The following is a 17,463-nucleotide window of genomic DNA, read 5'->3' as shown; positions in this document are numbered from 1 at the left end:
ATGGTATTGACTTTGAGGGAGTCAGATTCTTCCACTTGTACCTGTGATCTGGTGAGAACAGGTGCAGAGACGCTGGGGTATGGTGGTGTTCCTAGAAACACGTATCGGCAGCCTAATATGAGATCATAGGCTGGGGATTTCATCACAATCGCTTTGATGCGACCGCAGACATATTTTGACTGTACATTTATGAGAGCCATAGGTAGAGTCTTGGGCGGACTCTCCAAATCAACTGTTTGGATTTGTGTAGTCTCCTCGATGTAGTCACTTGGGCTTACCAATGACTCCCGAACTACAGCTTCCACCAAGCAACCTGTGTCGTTGAGACAAGTCACAGCTCTCCCGTTGACCAGCGCCTTTTCGACACTTGGGGGATGAGGAGACTCACCTGACTGAGCGCTTACTGCGGCCAAGACGAGGGCTTCAGCATCACTCGGTGCAGGATTGCGTATACTATTTAGAGTATGGGTGGGCTTACCTCTGCTCCGACAGTCTTTAGTGTCGTGCGAGTTATTTTTATGGAAATTACACCATTGTTTTGGGGGCGGGTGAGAAGATCTATAATTAGCAGGGTTCGGGGTATTGGGGCGAGGATGAACGGCCTGGTTGTTTTTGTGGTTAGGTGGGTTGTTTTTCCCTTGGTGGGAGTTAGCTCTATTTGTGCTTGCTTGGGGCTTTGAGTCTTCCGTCTTTGTCTTAGTGTCACGTCTAGCAGCTAAATATCGGTCTGCAGCAATTGCAATGTCAGAAGGGTCAATCACCTGTTGCTCATTGACATATATTCGAGTTTCCTGCGTTAAGCAATCTCGAAGCTGCTCAGCCAGAATAAGGTTTCTAAGACCTTCAAACGTTTCGGGCATTTTGCTTAGGGCTAGCCATTTTCCGAGGTATTTGTCCAGCCTGTCGCAAAGATTGACATAAGTTTCTTTGTGCTCGAGGCGGGACCCTCGAAACTTCTTGTGGTATGAGTCAGAGGTTAGCTCAAATTGAACCAATAGTGCCTCTTTTAGGGCTTCAAAGTCCTCCCGTTGGTATGAGGGGAGCTTTGTGTAAGCTTTGCCTCAAAGGCATTGAGCTAATCTAAAACACCACCTATCCTTGGGCAAGCTATAATAGCGTGCCACCTCTTTGAATCGTGTTAAATAAACTTCAACACTTTCACTCTTCTCATCGAAGGGCTCAAAGGGGATGTTGGGTGAGCTATTTGAGGACCCTTGGCTGGAAGCTGGGCTAGCAGGCTGAGAATCAGCAACTGTGCGAGCCGTCTCATTCTCTTGAGCTATTTTAGCTCTTTCAGTTGCCTGTCTCTCCCGCTCCATGGCTAACTCGTGCTCATGTTTTTCTTTTTCTTTGGCTAACTCATGCTCATTTTTGAGTCTCTCGTTCTCGAGTTGTAGTTTTTCTTTTTCTAATGCTAATTCGAATTCTCGTTCTCGAGCTAACTTCTCCTCTAATTCCCATTCATCCAACTTTTGTCGGATGTAATCAGAGCGATTTGGCCCTTCTAACTCTAACAATGCCGCTGTCTCTGTCAGCTCTTGTATTTTTAGTTTTCTGTCAGAGTCAGTTTTGGACCTAGTATTGCTGGCCATTATTTTTGTATGAGAGAAATAAAATTGGAGACTACTAAGACTAAAAGGGGGGATATTATTGAAGTAAGAGCGTTATATGAAGCCCGTATGAAACAACCACGTTGCCCGTAATGATAATATAATATTAAGCACAGTAATGCTACTTAAAATAACCACAAATAATAATATTATACTAAGTTAATATGTGATAACATCTAAAGTAAGATAGATATAAAATAAAGACTCTAGTAACACTCTTCACTCCGTTTGCAATCCGTTACTTTAAGATAAGGAAAGTATATTAGATATAGGAAAGTTCTACTGCTGTATGCCTGTGCCTATCTGATAAAGGATCCTATTTACAGATCCCGGACGAGCCCCCATTAATATGTGACGAGATGTTAATTAGTTAATATTTGGCGCGTTTATTTGAGTCTAGGGGAAATTTTATTAATTTTATCCCGCTCACATATAAGATTTTGTACAGGCACACCGCAACTAACAGTAAGAACAGACCAATATTATAAGTTCATAAATAAAAATAATTTAATGAATGAAAGTTTACAAAGGAAAGTGATCAAATAAAATTATAATTAAGAAAGGAAATGAAGGTGCTAATATCTAACATAATTGCTCATCATGGATTGCTAATTGGTGAGTGATTGGAAGAGAAGAATGTTCCTATGTCTGCTACTTATTTTTCTTAGCTGCTAGCCCTTGGGTCGTCTTCTGGCGGTCGTAGGACTGGCACTCAGAAGGATGAGTCATCCGGCTCTGTCTTAGGACGTTGGCTCGGGATATTCTCTATGCTGTAGGCAAGCTGGCTCTAGGGTGACGCCACTGCCTGTTTAGCAGTAGAGAGGGTTAGTGCTGTAGACTAAGTTGGACGATCTCTCAGCTGTGATCTCTAGCTCGTAGAGAGCCGTGCTAACTCAACACCAGTTTATCTTCTGCTGCGAAAGTAGCTCTAATCTGTCGGCATTAGGCAATAACTATTGGGCAGTGGACAGTATGGGCAGGGTACTGGGCAGATGATACTGGGCAGTATAGGGCACTGTGGACACTGGGCAATATGTTAAGGCCAAGGACAGTAGGCAATGCCTTCTTTCTTACAGGTATGTAATGGGGGGGGGGTATCTGGTGTGGTCTGCTCCGGTTTCAGCTTTCTATGGAGATCTGCTAGTTATAGCAGTCGGGTGTAGCAACCAGGTGTAGCAATCAGGGGTAGCAACCAGGCCGTTGTCCTTAATGAAACCTCACAACTAAACTTCCTAACAGAGGAGACTGTATGAATCCTAGCGGGCCTAATTTGGAATGCTTTGGTCTCTCTCTATATTTAGATGGGACTTTTCGTTTAACGGGTGGGGAAGAAAGCTAGCTGATTTTCTCACATGTATCGATGTACCGGAGATGTCAGGCGTCAGGTCAGATTTATGGTCAATATTCGTTGCCTACCGTGAGAGTAAAGTCTTAAGCGAATATGTATCTGTCCAGCCCGAGAGCAATGCTATTCTTAGAGCGATGTGTATCCTGCGGGGGGGGGGGGGGGGGGTGTAGGTGTGAAAAGTTATTAGGCCGCGGCGTGTAGCGCTGGTGCAGCGACTTCATTGTGTGCTGGTCATCTGTCCAGCGGTCAATAATTAAAAGTTAGCCCTCGAGAGGCTAGTTAATGTTTTACGTGGAGATTCGTCCCGTGAGAAACGTGCGAGGGGGGATAAATCCTTCAAGAAATTAGCTGTGGGTGGACAGGAAAATAATTGTTTTAAGTTAAAAATAAAGTTTCTCACGGTTTGCTGGGAAAAACTCAAATGAACTTGTGCATGCAAGTTTCGTATCGTCACATAGTATAGTACATGTTAGGATAGCCATTCTTGCCTAACTGAATCCTCTATATTCTCTCTATATAAATCTAGATCTAGATCTATCTAGTAGGCCTAGATCTAAGCATTTAACTTCATTCAATGTATCAAGCTCACTCCAAACATTTGCCCATTTATTTCTATAAAAAAAACAACAACAAAATCTCTGTGGCATTTTACGTCTCGAGAGACAATCTTTTCCCTTTGTAACTTCTTATGTGGCTTAAGAGGCCAATCCTTGATACACAGCTGCGGTTGCAGATTGGGCATATGAAATCACCAGGCGCAGTTGCATTTTCAGCCTTCTTTCTGCTTCTGTTGTGTATGGCATCTACTGCAATCCGATACCCTTCTCTTATGCTCTCTCTCTCCATGTGGATCTATCCAGTGCTACTTTTTCCCAGCTGCTTGTGTTGATTTTAAATAGCTTGATGTTGCGTTTGCATACATCTGTATACCATAAAAGTGGGCGACCAGCGGCTCTCCTGCCTTCAATTAGATTGCCATACAAGATGTCTTGTGGAAGTCGACCTACTGGCATTCTGCGAACGAGGCCAAGCCAGCCAAGGCATCTGCTGCTGATAACAGAGCAGATGTCCTGGAACCCTGCTCTTCATAGCACTTGTGAAAGGGGAGCAATTTTGTAACAACAAACTAACAAATATAATATAAAAAGATCATTAACATTGATGTCCAAAACTGGCTGTCTGAAATAAATTTTGGTAAGAAAATCGTAATTTAATTCGGACACCCTATTAATTTTGTTTTTGTATGGAATCAAACAACTTGGCTTATAAACCAAATAAATCTGCTCCAAAAACAGAATAAATATTGCCGGGCTCATTAGTATAGACTTAGCCAATCAAAAAATATAATAGTCTTAACCCTAGGAAGAGGTAAAGTCATCCTGGTAACATGAAAAAACAACAACCTGACTTACAAATTTGAAATTCGTTTTTCTTACATAAAAAGACAGCTAAGTGGAAGGAAATTGGGTCAGAATCATTGGAAAATGGACAAGCACATTATACACGCGCTAGTTAAAATATTAAAATAATTATTTAATGACCACAAAAACAGCGAATGTCCGAATTCCTGTAATGTCCGAATTAAATAAACTAATCTAGATCTACTATATAATTATAATATAATTTATAATAAATATAATTTAGATTCTGAATCTCACTGAATCCATAAGTCTTTAGTCAAAGTAAATTCTTATCATTTATGTCATCAGTCACAAGTGCATAACCAGTGTGAGTGTAGTGTGTTTTAGTAGTGTAGGCCTACTTATATACTATATAGATCTATAAGTTTATTGTAAGTGACCGTATATAGATCTATAAGTTTATTGTAAGTAATGTAAGTGACCGTGTCTTGTAGTCACACTCACACTGTGTAATGTGTAGACAGTGTAGTATTTAACTTAGACTTAGAAGACTATTTAGATCTATATCTAGAATAATCTAGATTTAGAATATCTAGAATATTAAATGGATACTCATAAAGATGGTTTTGAAATAATTTGACATAAATATTTTAATTCTGCAAAGAGTTGTAGACTAGTTACAACTAGTCTAATAGAGTCTAATATAGATCTACAATTATCTACATACTATATAGATAGTAGTTGGTCATGACAAGACAACCACATGAGACTGAGAGTGTTTGTTGTATGTTTAGTGTTCAGGCGAGAAAATATACATGTAATAGATCAAGATCTTCTTCTTTTATGAGAATGTAAACTTAACTGTAGTATATGGTTTTCGTTATACATATAGTCATATATAATATATTTTTTTCAAAAAAAGAAGGTAGACACTTTTCTGAAGAATTTAAACAAAGGGTGAAAAAAATAAACATACAAAATAAATTTAATATATAAAAATACATCCGGTGACTTTGCTTCTGAACCAGGGTCCCGGGTTCGAATCCTGGTGAAGACTGGGATTTTTAATTTCGGGATCTTTGGGCGCCTCTGAGTCCACCCAGCTCTAATGGGTACCTGACATTGGTTGGGGAAAAGTAAAGGTGGTTAGTCATTGTGCTAGCCACATGACACCCTTGTTATGTTATGTGTTTGTCCTGTGAATAAACACATTTATTTACTTTAGAACTTTGCTTGCCTTTAGATTTACTACAGTATATCAATGTTTGAGAAATTTGATTCAAAGATGGATTAATGAAATGGCCAGTAATCTCAGTAATGTAAAACAACAACTTATTAGGAAACTAAAAATTACACAATTTGCTTTACAAATGATTTGATTTATAATTCTTCATTGTTACTTGGCTATGTACGACATTTTCATTATGTTAATGAGGAGCTTATATATTTTATTTCTGAATGCTTATCTGCAGAGATGCATACTAGTACACATCTTGTGCATTTTGTATACAAATGGACACAATGTACATGTTTATTTATATGAGGACATCACAGATACATAAAACAACGTCTGCCTTGAACACAGCATCTTCATGAGCTCTAGACTAGGGCAGAACTTGTTCTCTTCCTTCTAATGTCAACATCCTTCTCAGTCTAGTCTCTAATAGTGTGAACTTTCTGCATGCAGTGTGCATGGCAAGGTTATAACAATACTTCAAAAAACAACAACAAAGCTTATATTTAGTGTAACAATTGTATCAACTACTTTAGATTTAGATCAGTCATGTAATTAAATTTGTAATAGATCTAGAATAACAATAATCAATAATAAATCAATTATACCAATTGTTTTTGTTTAGTGTAATTGACAGTTTCATAGCTATCTATTGTTAATATAAAACTTTTAAGCGATGACCTAATTCTCTACACAAAGTATTAAGGAGACTAATTTAGCTCATACCCCACATCTGTCAAGCACAATTTTGTTCCCTTATTTGATGCCAAAACAAAGTCATTGATAATAGAATTTATTGTTTCAGCACTTAGTGTCACACTTCTATTTTATTTACCAACAATTGACAAAACATACAAAGACATTAAAAGAAAGTAATATAGACTAGAATACTGGATCTAGATGTATGGTATAGAAGATTCTAGTTTGGTGATATGCCTATAGATCCAGATCCAGAAGATTTTGCACAAAATGTTCTTGATTGTCTATTTACTTGTCTTGTTTGACTCTTTAATGAATACATAGGCCTCCCCTCCAGATCAAAATAATGTTTACAAGATAATTTAAAAAAAAAAACAAAAACAACAGAGTTTTCTTTGTGTGGCCAATTACCTAGTAATTCTTTTCCCAAAGCTGTCAAATATTTGTAAGAGCCATTTTCAGTTTTTGTTTTTGCATAAGTTCCTTTTTGTTCTCATGAAGAGGGATTGTAGGAATGGCTGGTTTTTGTTTGTGATTTTTCAAGAAATAATTTAATGGTAAATCTACAAATTAATTTTACTCACATAGTGCTCTAGACTTTCCCTCTTATAGTTATGTAAATTAAATAATAGCATTGAAGGTTATTGGGAAATGTAAAGATAGTTTTGTGACATTAAATGTACCGATATAGAAAAAGGTTGTCATTGCCGGAAGTGGTAATGGATGTAAGCACTCCACTACCTCTATAAAATGCTTCCTAATGGCATGTGTCTCAAATAGCCTCTGACAACCAATCCAACTTCTGGCCTTGACGTGTGACTCAGGTATTGAGTCCAGCGGAACTGTTCTCACTAACAGGAGAAGGGGTAAAGGCGAGTAACTGGAGCTTAAAAATAGTAAGCTTCAGGGAGAAGGGGCTCATTAGCTATGGCTGGCTACCCACCTAGGAGAAGGAAAACTCTTAATTTAAACCTCTACTGCCTTGCAACTATACCAAATCATGGGAAAGGCTTCAGGAGTCAACCCTGAGTAAAAATCAGGAGCTGGCGACCCTAAGGAATTTCGCAACACCCAGTGGTACACCCTGGCAGAACCTGCGGCGCCACTGACCCCAAACTGTATCGGCACTGCCATTCCTTTGGATACATCAGCTGTGAGGAGAGGGGTAAACTGATGTGTGGGTGACATCGTTCTGACCATAGCTAATGCCCAGGCATTCATCCCATTTCCATGAGATGATTCATAGTCGCTTCGCAACTGGTGGAGGCCATAGATAGAAAAATACATTATATTGTTGTTGTTTTTTTGCTGGCGAAAGGATGAAAATAAATGACATAGTAGCTAAAGAAAATAGAAGTATCTCAGTACATTTTACTTCTTTAATTTATATTTCAAAGTATATATATTTAAAAATTAACCTTGGTTGTTGCTATTGTAATAGAAAGACTTGCAATGGATAAAATTTCTAGAATTTTTTACATTTATTTTTATTGTTCAAAGAATAATTTATGGTTTTATAAATTAGAATTGCAATTTAATATTTCATGTAAATGATGCTTTAAAAAAAACAACTTTCATTACGTATGAATGGTCAGTACTTCTAAAGCTAAATACTTTCAGTTTAGAACTATGGGTTTGGCTTTGACTTTGGGGAAAAAATTTGGAAAAACTACGAAATTATGGGATTAGTGTATGAACCCATTTGGTAATCTAACTCTGTCTCTTTTGTTACAGATATCTAATTGAAATAGACAGGGAATTTAGTTTAAGAATGCCGAAGAGAACTAACCCTTTTGGAGACCATACTTGCTTACAGCTAAAGACCTATGTAAGGGAAAAAGAAGTTGACAGAGGAATAAATCAGCAAATACGAATGAAGTCTGTGTATGGTATGTCTGGATTAAAATGAACACAACTTTTAAAACAAGACTCCAGGTTAAATGTAACAATCAATTTTTTTGTGGATGTCCAAAAAATAACTTGTCTTTACCATGAAACAAGTCTGAGAGGATCACCATCACAATTTAGACAGCTACACACATTTCTTTGGCCCATCAGTTGTAGCTATAAAGAAAGAAATACATTTGCATTGTCTTTGACATGTCTGGCAGATTCACACAAAGTTCTTTTTCCAGCCAGTTATAGCCCTTGAGGAAGCGAACATATTTTTCTCCCCTCACAGCCATCAGATTTCTTTTGTTTGTCAGTTCTAGATTTGGACTCTAAAGCCAAACATTATTTGGCTTTGAGCCTTTATACACATATTATTGTTTCTTATTAGTAGCCCATAAAGTTAAAATACCTTGACTGTGCCTTCTCCTTGGTACCTCCCAACCTTATATCAAAACACAAATGCACACCCCCCCCCCCCCAAACAATATTTTGGCTCCTCATCTCTAGATAAACTCATGATGCTTAATGATAATAGATATCATAGTAATTTAGTCCTCATACAGCTATGCTTCATATAGCTAATTCTTGTTTTGGAAAATTTTCTCAACCTCAATAAAATTAAAAGAATAATAATGTGATTAAAACATTTTGTTGCAGAGCTAAATTTAATTGGGCAAAGTTGACCATTGGCAGTTTCATTATTCAGAAAATGTGAAAAGTGCTTATTTAATCAAACCAAAACAAAACTCAAAATCCTCCTTAAAAAACAGGTTTTCAAGAACATCTAAGTGGGAGAAGTATCGAATGATAGAGTCAGAATTTTGGATTATACATAATATGTGTATAGTGTGTCATAAATTGAAAAGCAACAGATATACAGTCTATAAATGTATTTTTAAAATCCTTTTTTATATGTTTTAAAATTTAAAAAAATAATGAGCTGATTAGTTCTTTTATTAAAAAAAATAAAATTACATGATTTGTAATAATAGACAGAAATTATATTAGAGCAAATAGTTTGTTGATATAAATTATTATTTAGAGCAGAATTGAAATAGAAGTGGTTTCAGCTCTGAGCATAAATGCTGTATATTTTATCTATTGCCTTAACAGAAAGAACCCAAGCCTTATTATTCACTGGCATGAGGCAGTTGCATGACATGACGTCTGCTCCTGCTGTTTGTAGTGACATTGAGATCATGGACAATGAAATTCTCCATTGTAAAGCTGACAATTCATCACTGAAACAGCTTCATTTAAATTCTAAATGTGAACTAGTCAATGGTGAAAATGAGGAAATGGACACTGAGTGCAGGAGCTCACCATTGACAGTTATATCATCTTCACGGTTTGGTTCTAACTCTCAAATAACTAATTCTGATGAATGCCAAAGTCCTTCCTTCAAACCTGAGATTTCTAAAGACACTTTCTGCATTTTGCCACAAACAAATGAGAAGGCTTTTTGTACTGCTGGCTCATCACCCCTAACTAAACAGATGTGTAATCCCTTTGTGCTAATGAAATCAGCTCAGAGTAAAATGCTTTCTATTGAAAAATCATTTTTGGGAGTAAGAGGTGAGGATTATTTCCCTAAAGTATATAAATAATAAAAAAAGAAAAATACATGGTTTATCATTTAAGAGAAATAATATGAGGTTTGTAGGACTTGAGTTTAATCCCTTTAGGTGGTTCTATCACTAAAGACTGATGATAGTGTACATTTAATGTAAATGGTTCATTAGGAATAATATTTGATTAAATTGCTACTTAGCATTTGATGCCCATATTTTTTATAAGATTTTAACTAAATTATTTTAACATACCCGTACAAATGTGTACAAAATATTTTACATTTATTTTCTTTAATTATATCAGTTTGTTGAAAAACTCTTAAATAGCTGCCATATATGAACCGTCAATAGGAGGATGCTTTGCATCCCTCAACATCATAGACTCCTGCAATCAAATACACAAATTGATTACTTTAATTCAGCTGTGACTGGCACAGCTCTATAGATACTAGGGAAGTTCTGCCCACCCAAAAAATATTGGGTAACATGGTCATGCTCCGAATATGTGACTTACGTAGAGAGCTAAAGATGAAATATAAAGCGTCACTCTATCTGAAAAAAAAAAGAAATAATAAAATTAAAAAAAAAAACAGAAGATAAATGAGCGACTTCATGTAATTGACAATGGAGGGCTAAAATAAAACTAAAATGCATACCAGCTGATTGAAGACATTACAAGCTCAAAAGAAGTAATAATCACCCACCACAAGATAGGAATAAACAAAAACTAATGTCTGACCAAAGAATAAAACATTCTAATAAGGTGGACTGAATACTGTTCAGAACTGTACTATTTTGAAACATCAGAAAATGTAGTTATAAAATGTCCCTGCTGTAACCAACACTGATGACTTCCCGATTCTTCAATTCTTCGGTCTGAAGTAAAAACAGCAATGAAATGACCCTGCCAAAGAAAGTTTATTTGCAACGCTGCCAAAATGATCAAACTATCAGCCTCTTAAGCCACCCTAGCAGAGTACTGGTAAAAATTATACCAAACTTTGCCTATACCTCAAGCAGACCAAATTTTATCAAAGGAGCAAGTGGGTTTTAGATAAGATCACATCACAACAGAACAAATCTTCAGGATACTTTGTGAGAGATATGTCTAACAGTATCAGAATCTCTTTGTTGATTTTAAGATAGTGTTCGATAAAGTTTGGCATGGAGCACACTGGGCGAAAACATAATTAAAATAACCCAGTAAGGAAGTGTACTTCAACAATAATAATGGAGATTGGTTGAAAACCACAGTTGGAGTAAGTCAAGGCTAACTACTTTGCCAACATTGTTTAGTTTATTCCTTGAAAGAAGGATAGAGTTGCTCTTGAAGATTATAAAAGGTTAGCGTTAACCAGAGAAAAACTACTAACTTGTGTTTTGCAGGTGACTTAGATGGTCTGGCAAAAACAAAGAAAGATCTAGTGGACTTGATGATGTCACGAAAAATGTGCAGCATGCAAGTCAAGGACGGAAAAAAAACAGCACATTATGACCAACAGTGAACTAGGCTTCAACACTGATAATAGCATCAGACAATTATCGAAAGTTATAAATACCTTAAATTTATTATCTCAGACGAAGGAACTAGGCCTGAATTACTGGCCAGAATTTTACAGTCCACAGCAGCACTTGCAAAGCTCAATACAATCTGAAAAGACAAAGGCCTAGCCATAGATGAACTATGGTTCATCTCCTGAAACATTTTTTCATGTGACTGTGGAGCCCTATTCTTGAGAGACATTCCTACCCACATGTATTACTGGTTAAGGTGGCATTCACTTTGGTGGTAGAGGAGTCAGCTATTTTTCATTTGGCATGCTTTTCTTCAAGGGCAGATTCTTTTTGGCTTTTCACAGCTTTCTTGGTTACCATGTCTCTCCACCTAGTGCAGTATAGGGCTATGTCTTTCCAGTAGTCGGTATCAGTGTCTACTGCTTTGAGGTCCTGTCTTATTAAATCCACATATTGGAGTTTTTTATGAGCGGTAGCGAGTTGTCCATAAAGGATGACTTTTGGGATACAATTGTCCTTCATCCAGCAGATACGACCAAGTCAGCTCAGGTGGCATTGTCTGAGGATTGTAAAGATGCTGGAATCAAGATGCAGCAAAAGGATTCTAGGTATCAACTACAAAGACTGCATCAAATATGAGGAAAAACCCAAACCAGATCTAAATGACAATCAGTCCTCATGATGACCTTCTAACCATTGTTGAAAATGCAAACTTAGATTGTATGGCCATATCATAAGATCTTCAGGGCCTTCAAAAACTTTAATGTATGGAACAGTACCTTCTGAATGAAAAAGAGTCTGCCAAAAGAAATGACCGGAATCAATATCAAAGAATGGTCAGACCAAAATTAAAAGTAACTAATTCTGGCAAAAGACAGAGAGGAATGAAGAGAAATGGTCAAATTATGTGTGGTGTCCAAAATGTCCAAAAGGCAAGATAATAAAAAAATATATAAAATATAGGCCTATATGTTTTTCATCAAAGATATATATTATATGTTGAAATATGTTTTTGATAATTTATTGCACTGGAACTTTTAAAAGCAACATAAAGTAGGAAGTACATGTTGAACTTATTGGAGTTTCTCTCCTTCAAAGAGCGTGTCTGCAAAGCATCCACACAATCCTGATGCAGTCCCAGCTGCGATGGGCAGGACACGTCTGCAGAAAGGAAGACCACCGCATCCCTAAACGACTCTTGTATGGCCAACTAAGCGAAGGAAAGCGCTCGCAAGGTGGTCAAAGAAAGCGCTTCAGGGACACCCTCAAAGCTTCTCTGAAGGCGTTCAGCATAGACCCAGGCACCTGGGAGACAGAGACATATGTCAGAGCATCATGGCACGCGCTGTGAAAACTGGCGCACAGGTTGCTGAGGAAAAGAGAACAACGCTGGCAGAAGAAAAACGCCAGAGAAGAAAAGCAAGGCAAACGACACTAGCTCCAGCTGGAATAACCTGCCCAGTGTGCGGCTGAACATTCCGGGCTCACACAGGTCTCACCAGCCACATGAGGAGGCATAAAACCCCAGTGCAAACCCCTCAGCCCCCTGGATGACAGAATGGTCATAATCGAACCACGATGGTCATGGACGAACTATATATATGTTTTTGATAATTTATTGCACTGGAACTTTTAAAAGCAACATAAAGTAGGAAGTACGTGTTGAACTTATTGGAGTTTCTGTCAATCTTGATCTCATCACAACACATAAAGTTAGAGAATAAAATTGCCTGTTAAGTCTTGTTTATATCTATCTATCTATCTATCTATCTATCTATCTATCTATATATATATATATATATATATATATATGTATATACATTGTAACGATTCAAACTATCCAGGCTCTCTGCAAACTGCTCCACATGACACCAACTTTAAAAACTTGACTACTCAGAGCTCCAAAATAGCATAACACTTAAGTTTCCAATCACAGCCAATATTGTACAATTGGCAACATGTAACACTGAGTGTACAAATATTTCACCACTAACAACCGTACCGCCGTATCAACTATTGCACTGGTTTCTCCGTCTCATCCCGCACTGGGTTCAACTGTTCTGGACTGACTTCACACACTGGGCTCGTGTCGGACTTGATCGCAGATCAAGATCAAGACGTTGTCTCGTACTCACGAGGTGCCTTGACAGTACTTCTCACAGAACTGTCATAATGCACTATATAGAACCACACCGCTGGCTCTCTACAAACCGACTGAACCTCACTCGACCATTCTGGTTGATCACATGACTACATCAGATGTGACTGGCCTGAGCACTATTCACAACACAGATCCATCCTTAACTGTCGTGTTGTCACTCGTCATGGCTGACTGTCACAACTCGTCATGATTGACCGTTTATCTAGCACTGGCCTGGGGCAATTTGTGTTGGCTTACCCCTATCTACATCACCACCAGAGTTCTATCAACATATATAATATTAAAGATAAACACATCACCTGCCTGATCATCTGGCGCAGCCAGCCTATTTTGCTTGTGTGGGTTATTTTTATCTTAGACCATCTGGTCCACTTAATTACCATTTTTATAGGTTGTTCAGATTGGTCATCTCTTTATCACTTTTTTTTTTCGGTGTTGTTTTGGGGGGAGGGGAGGATTAGGAGGAAGAACAGTATGACCACTCATTGTAAAATCTTAAGTCACAAAAACATAACATGCTAGAGAAACTAAGTAAAAAATTTAAAAAAAAAAAAAACTACTCTATTTCACTTTTATTTGGTTGCATTTAACTCTAAATTTAGCTAGCACAAAAACAAAGATATATTTTCTAAATTGTTTTCAATTATATATAGAATAGTTTGAATGTCAGCTTTATTTAAATGAACTTAGTAAAGTTAAAATAATACCTACCAGTACAAGGTGAATATAAAGTGAATATTAACATTAAGTTAAGGGTAAAAAATGGTTGTCTAGACTTGCAAATTGTTGAGTTACATATAGTGTTATCATACTTTATACATTTGTTCCATAAACTAATTCTGTCTCATAAACTTCAATATACAATGTATGCTACTATTACTGTTCTACATATTGTTTTAATCTATCCATTTTTATCATTTTAACCTGCATGTTCTATTGTTATCATTTTAGCCTGCCATAACTGTCGACTTCCGGTACAGTCTAAAGATGTTATGAAGTGCCAGTTTTGTGAAAACTATGTCTGCTATCCTTGCATTCGGCAGTGTAGTGGTTGTCATTTACATTTTTGTCATCTGTGCTCAGTATTGAAGTAAGTCATTGATTTACCTTGTGTCTAAATAATTGTTCAGTCTGACCTTATGAGGATGTGAGTGTTTTACTTTCTAGTAAACAATTGTATGAAATGTAAGCCCTGGAAACAGACACATGGATTGTATTAAACAATTGAAGTGAGTCAAATGTTTAGTATTGAATATATAAAAAAGATTTAATGAGGGAAAATAAAACCAATTTAAAATAATGCAATTTACTCATCTCTTTTAGCATGGCTATTACAAGGATGGTAATGATACAACAGGGGAAGTAAAAATACAATAAAAAGGTAGAGGGTAGGTCAATCAAATGACCAAGAGTCCAGTCATGGATTGGACAACATTATTGTTTAAAAAATGGTTGCACAACATACAGGGGGAAGTTACTGTATAACCTATTGTGACACCAACAGAGCTGAGGAGTGAGTACCTAATCACTTTTATGAACATTTCTGTCAATATATTTAGAAAGAAGCATGGTGATGCTTAAAGTAGCAATCAGTAAAATTAAGGCGGGCAAACACAGAAGATAACATGTTGGTCAATGATGCATGGATAATGTTGTCATTGTTAATTCAAGATATATATCAAGAAAAATAAAAAAAAATACTTTTAAAAAAAAAGTTTATATTAAGTGTAATTTTATCAATTAGTTTGGATCAGTCAGGTAATTAAAATTGTAATAGATCTAGACTAACAATAATAAATCTGTGCAATTAGAAATATTTTATCAATTGCTTTGTTTAGCGCAATTTCATGCTTTTGGCTTTCTCAATACGCCACAATCCTATCACTTGTCTGGACCAGTTGGGAAAGGTGTGGGAGGAGCAGGAAGGGAGTATCTGGGTGAATGTTACGTGATCACTTTTTAAATAAATATATTTAAAAAAAAAATTTTTTTAAAAAGTCCAACAACCTGAATTCGAACTCAGGACCTCAAGCCTTCTCTAGCCAACACACTAACCACTGTGCCAGTGAAACTCTTATGAAAATTTCATGTTTTAGTTTTATAGTTATCTATTGTTAGTTTCAAACTTTAAAGCGGTGGCCTATTTCTCTCTACAAAATATAAAGGTGATTAAATCAACTTATACCACCACATCAGTCAAGTACAATTTCCTTACCTTGTTCGATACCAAACATAATAATTAATTACAAATAATTAATTAACTAATTGGTTAAATTTTTTCATTGATTCTTCTTTTGTCAGTTAAAAGAAATAATTGTGCAAAATTTCAGCTTGACACATGATTTGGTGTGGGAGAAAAACGTGTGCCACAAATTGATACTGAGACCTTATTCTACTTCTTTCTAAACTAGAAACAGGGGTCAGGCCAAAGAAGTCACAGGAGTAAACATATGTTAATTATAATTAACCAATTAGAGAAAGAGGTCATGAAAAAAGTTGCATACGTCAATTTCTAGAAGTTCATAGCTAATACAAATATTTATAACAAATATAACATAAATATTTAGAATAGAAGTTTCTGGGATTCTAGAAAAGACGATTGGGAAAATTGAGTTAGTCGGGGGTCCTGAGTTGTTATATGTCTTTGAGTATTTTGCATCTTTGAAGTCAATTAAAGTAAAGTTTAACTTAAAAGATAAAAAAGCTCAGTTATTCAGTTCTATCATTATATGTTGGTCAGTAAATGAAAGTGTTATTATGTTGTAGATTTATTATAACAGTGATTATTATTGTGAATTATTGAACTAATGTTTTGAAGGAGTTCATTAAAATAAAGAAGTCTAGAAGTTTCTTCAGTGTATTTTAGTCGTTTTATATTTCCCTGGCAAATTATTCTTTTTGTGCCATTAAATATACACAAAGGAAAAATAAGCGAATCAAAGGGAGATGCTGTCATAGTCAGAGTCTCTGTTGTGCGTTATCATTTGAGGAGTGTCCAGCTGGCAGACAGAGAAATGGAGAGGCAACTGGAAATAAACTACACACAGAATACCTCAGTTGGAACATTGCAACACTAGATTTAAAAGTTTGTCACAGTTTTGAATTATAATTTACTTGTTTAAATTTTTTTTCTCCAGCTATGACGAGTCAGTGGAAAAAGCTTATTGTCTAAACTGTAGTGGTGCCAGATTAACAGATCATTGAAACCCTGAGAAAATGTTCACTATTTTCCAATATGTGTAACACATACAGTCCGACTGATTTCATAACTTTCTTCACTCTTTGCATGAACTACTACATGTTATGTTATGTTTCTGACACTGTACATTTTTTGCTTATTATCACTTCTGTTAGGTTTTTATTGAAGTTATGTGTTTTTGTCATTTCTATATGTGTTTTTGTCATTAGTAATGTTAGATCTCTATTCTGATAATGTGTAACTGTAGCCCACACATTTGTACATATTTTAATGAATTGAAGATATTTTAATTGTCTTTTATTTTAAAAGTCTTTGCTAAATTTCAACATAAATTGTAAACAAAATTATACAGCAACTTTGAACAGCCCAACTCATTTTCTTACCTGATGTTTGTCTCAGTTAACTATTTTTAGTTTATTTTATATGTAATTACTGTAAGCATAGGCATATTATTGATTTTTGTTTGTTACCTAATATTGACTGTCATTGCATTGCCTGTTCACTTCAGTTGCATTCAGAGTTGTATGTATATGTCATCACTGATCATGTTATTTGTTGGAAGAAGTGTTAAAACATGTTGTCTGTGATATTGAATGGTATTCACAAATACGGATGAAACTTTGTGTGCTAGTGCTTGATGTTAACATTCATTTTGATTACTTTTTCTACTTTTTTGTTTGTTTTGATCTCTAAAGTAACTAATGATGTTACTGGCAGCATTTACATTTTCTTTCTTTCTTTAGATTATACATCACATTTTGATAGCATGTCTTCTTGTAAATTTGGGGTGAAATAATCAAAATAATTGTTACATTTTACAGTTCATTTGTGTTATACAAAAACTATCACTGAATAAAGTAAAGAAAATTGTT

At 36.1% G+C, this 17,463-nt stretch overlaps 1 protein-coding gene across 2 annotated transcripts in view; it reads left to right on the top strand.

The window, feature by feature from the left end:
- Positions 1 to 17,463, top strand: part of LOC106074034 (uncharacterized) — a 25,902-nt gene extending 8,439 nt beyond the window's left edge. The window contains exons 1-5 of one of the 2 annotated variants that reach the window (XM_013234758.2): positions 5,730 to 6,019; positions 7,987 to 8,141; positions 9,259 to 9,720; positions 14,344 to 14,482; positions 16,530 to 17,463. In XM_013234758.2, coding sequence (XP_013090212.2) covers positions 6,012 to 6,019; positions 7,987 to 8,141; positions 9,259 to 9,720; positions 14,344 to 14,482; positions 16,530 to 16,596 — 831 coding nt within the window. In that variant the 5' untranslated portion in view covers positions 5,730 to 6,011 and the 3' untranslated portion in view covers positions 16,597 to 17,463. Of the gene's footprint in view, positions 1 to 5,729; positions 6,020 to 7,986; positions 8,142 to 9,258; positions 9,721 to 14,343; positions 14,483 to 16,529 lie in introns of those variants that run through there. The other variant, XM_013234760.2, reaches the window with a different exon arrangement.

This window comes from Biomphalaria glabrata, chromosome 3, assembly GCF_947242115.1.
Source record: "Biomphalaria glabrata chromosome 3, xgBioGlab47.1, whole genome shotgun sequence".
Lineage (NCBI taxonomy): Eukaryota > Metazoa > Mollusca > Gastropoda > Planorbidae > Biomphalaria > Biomphalaria glabrata.
This window is presented reverse-complemented; position numbering and strand designations above follow the sequence as displayed.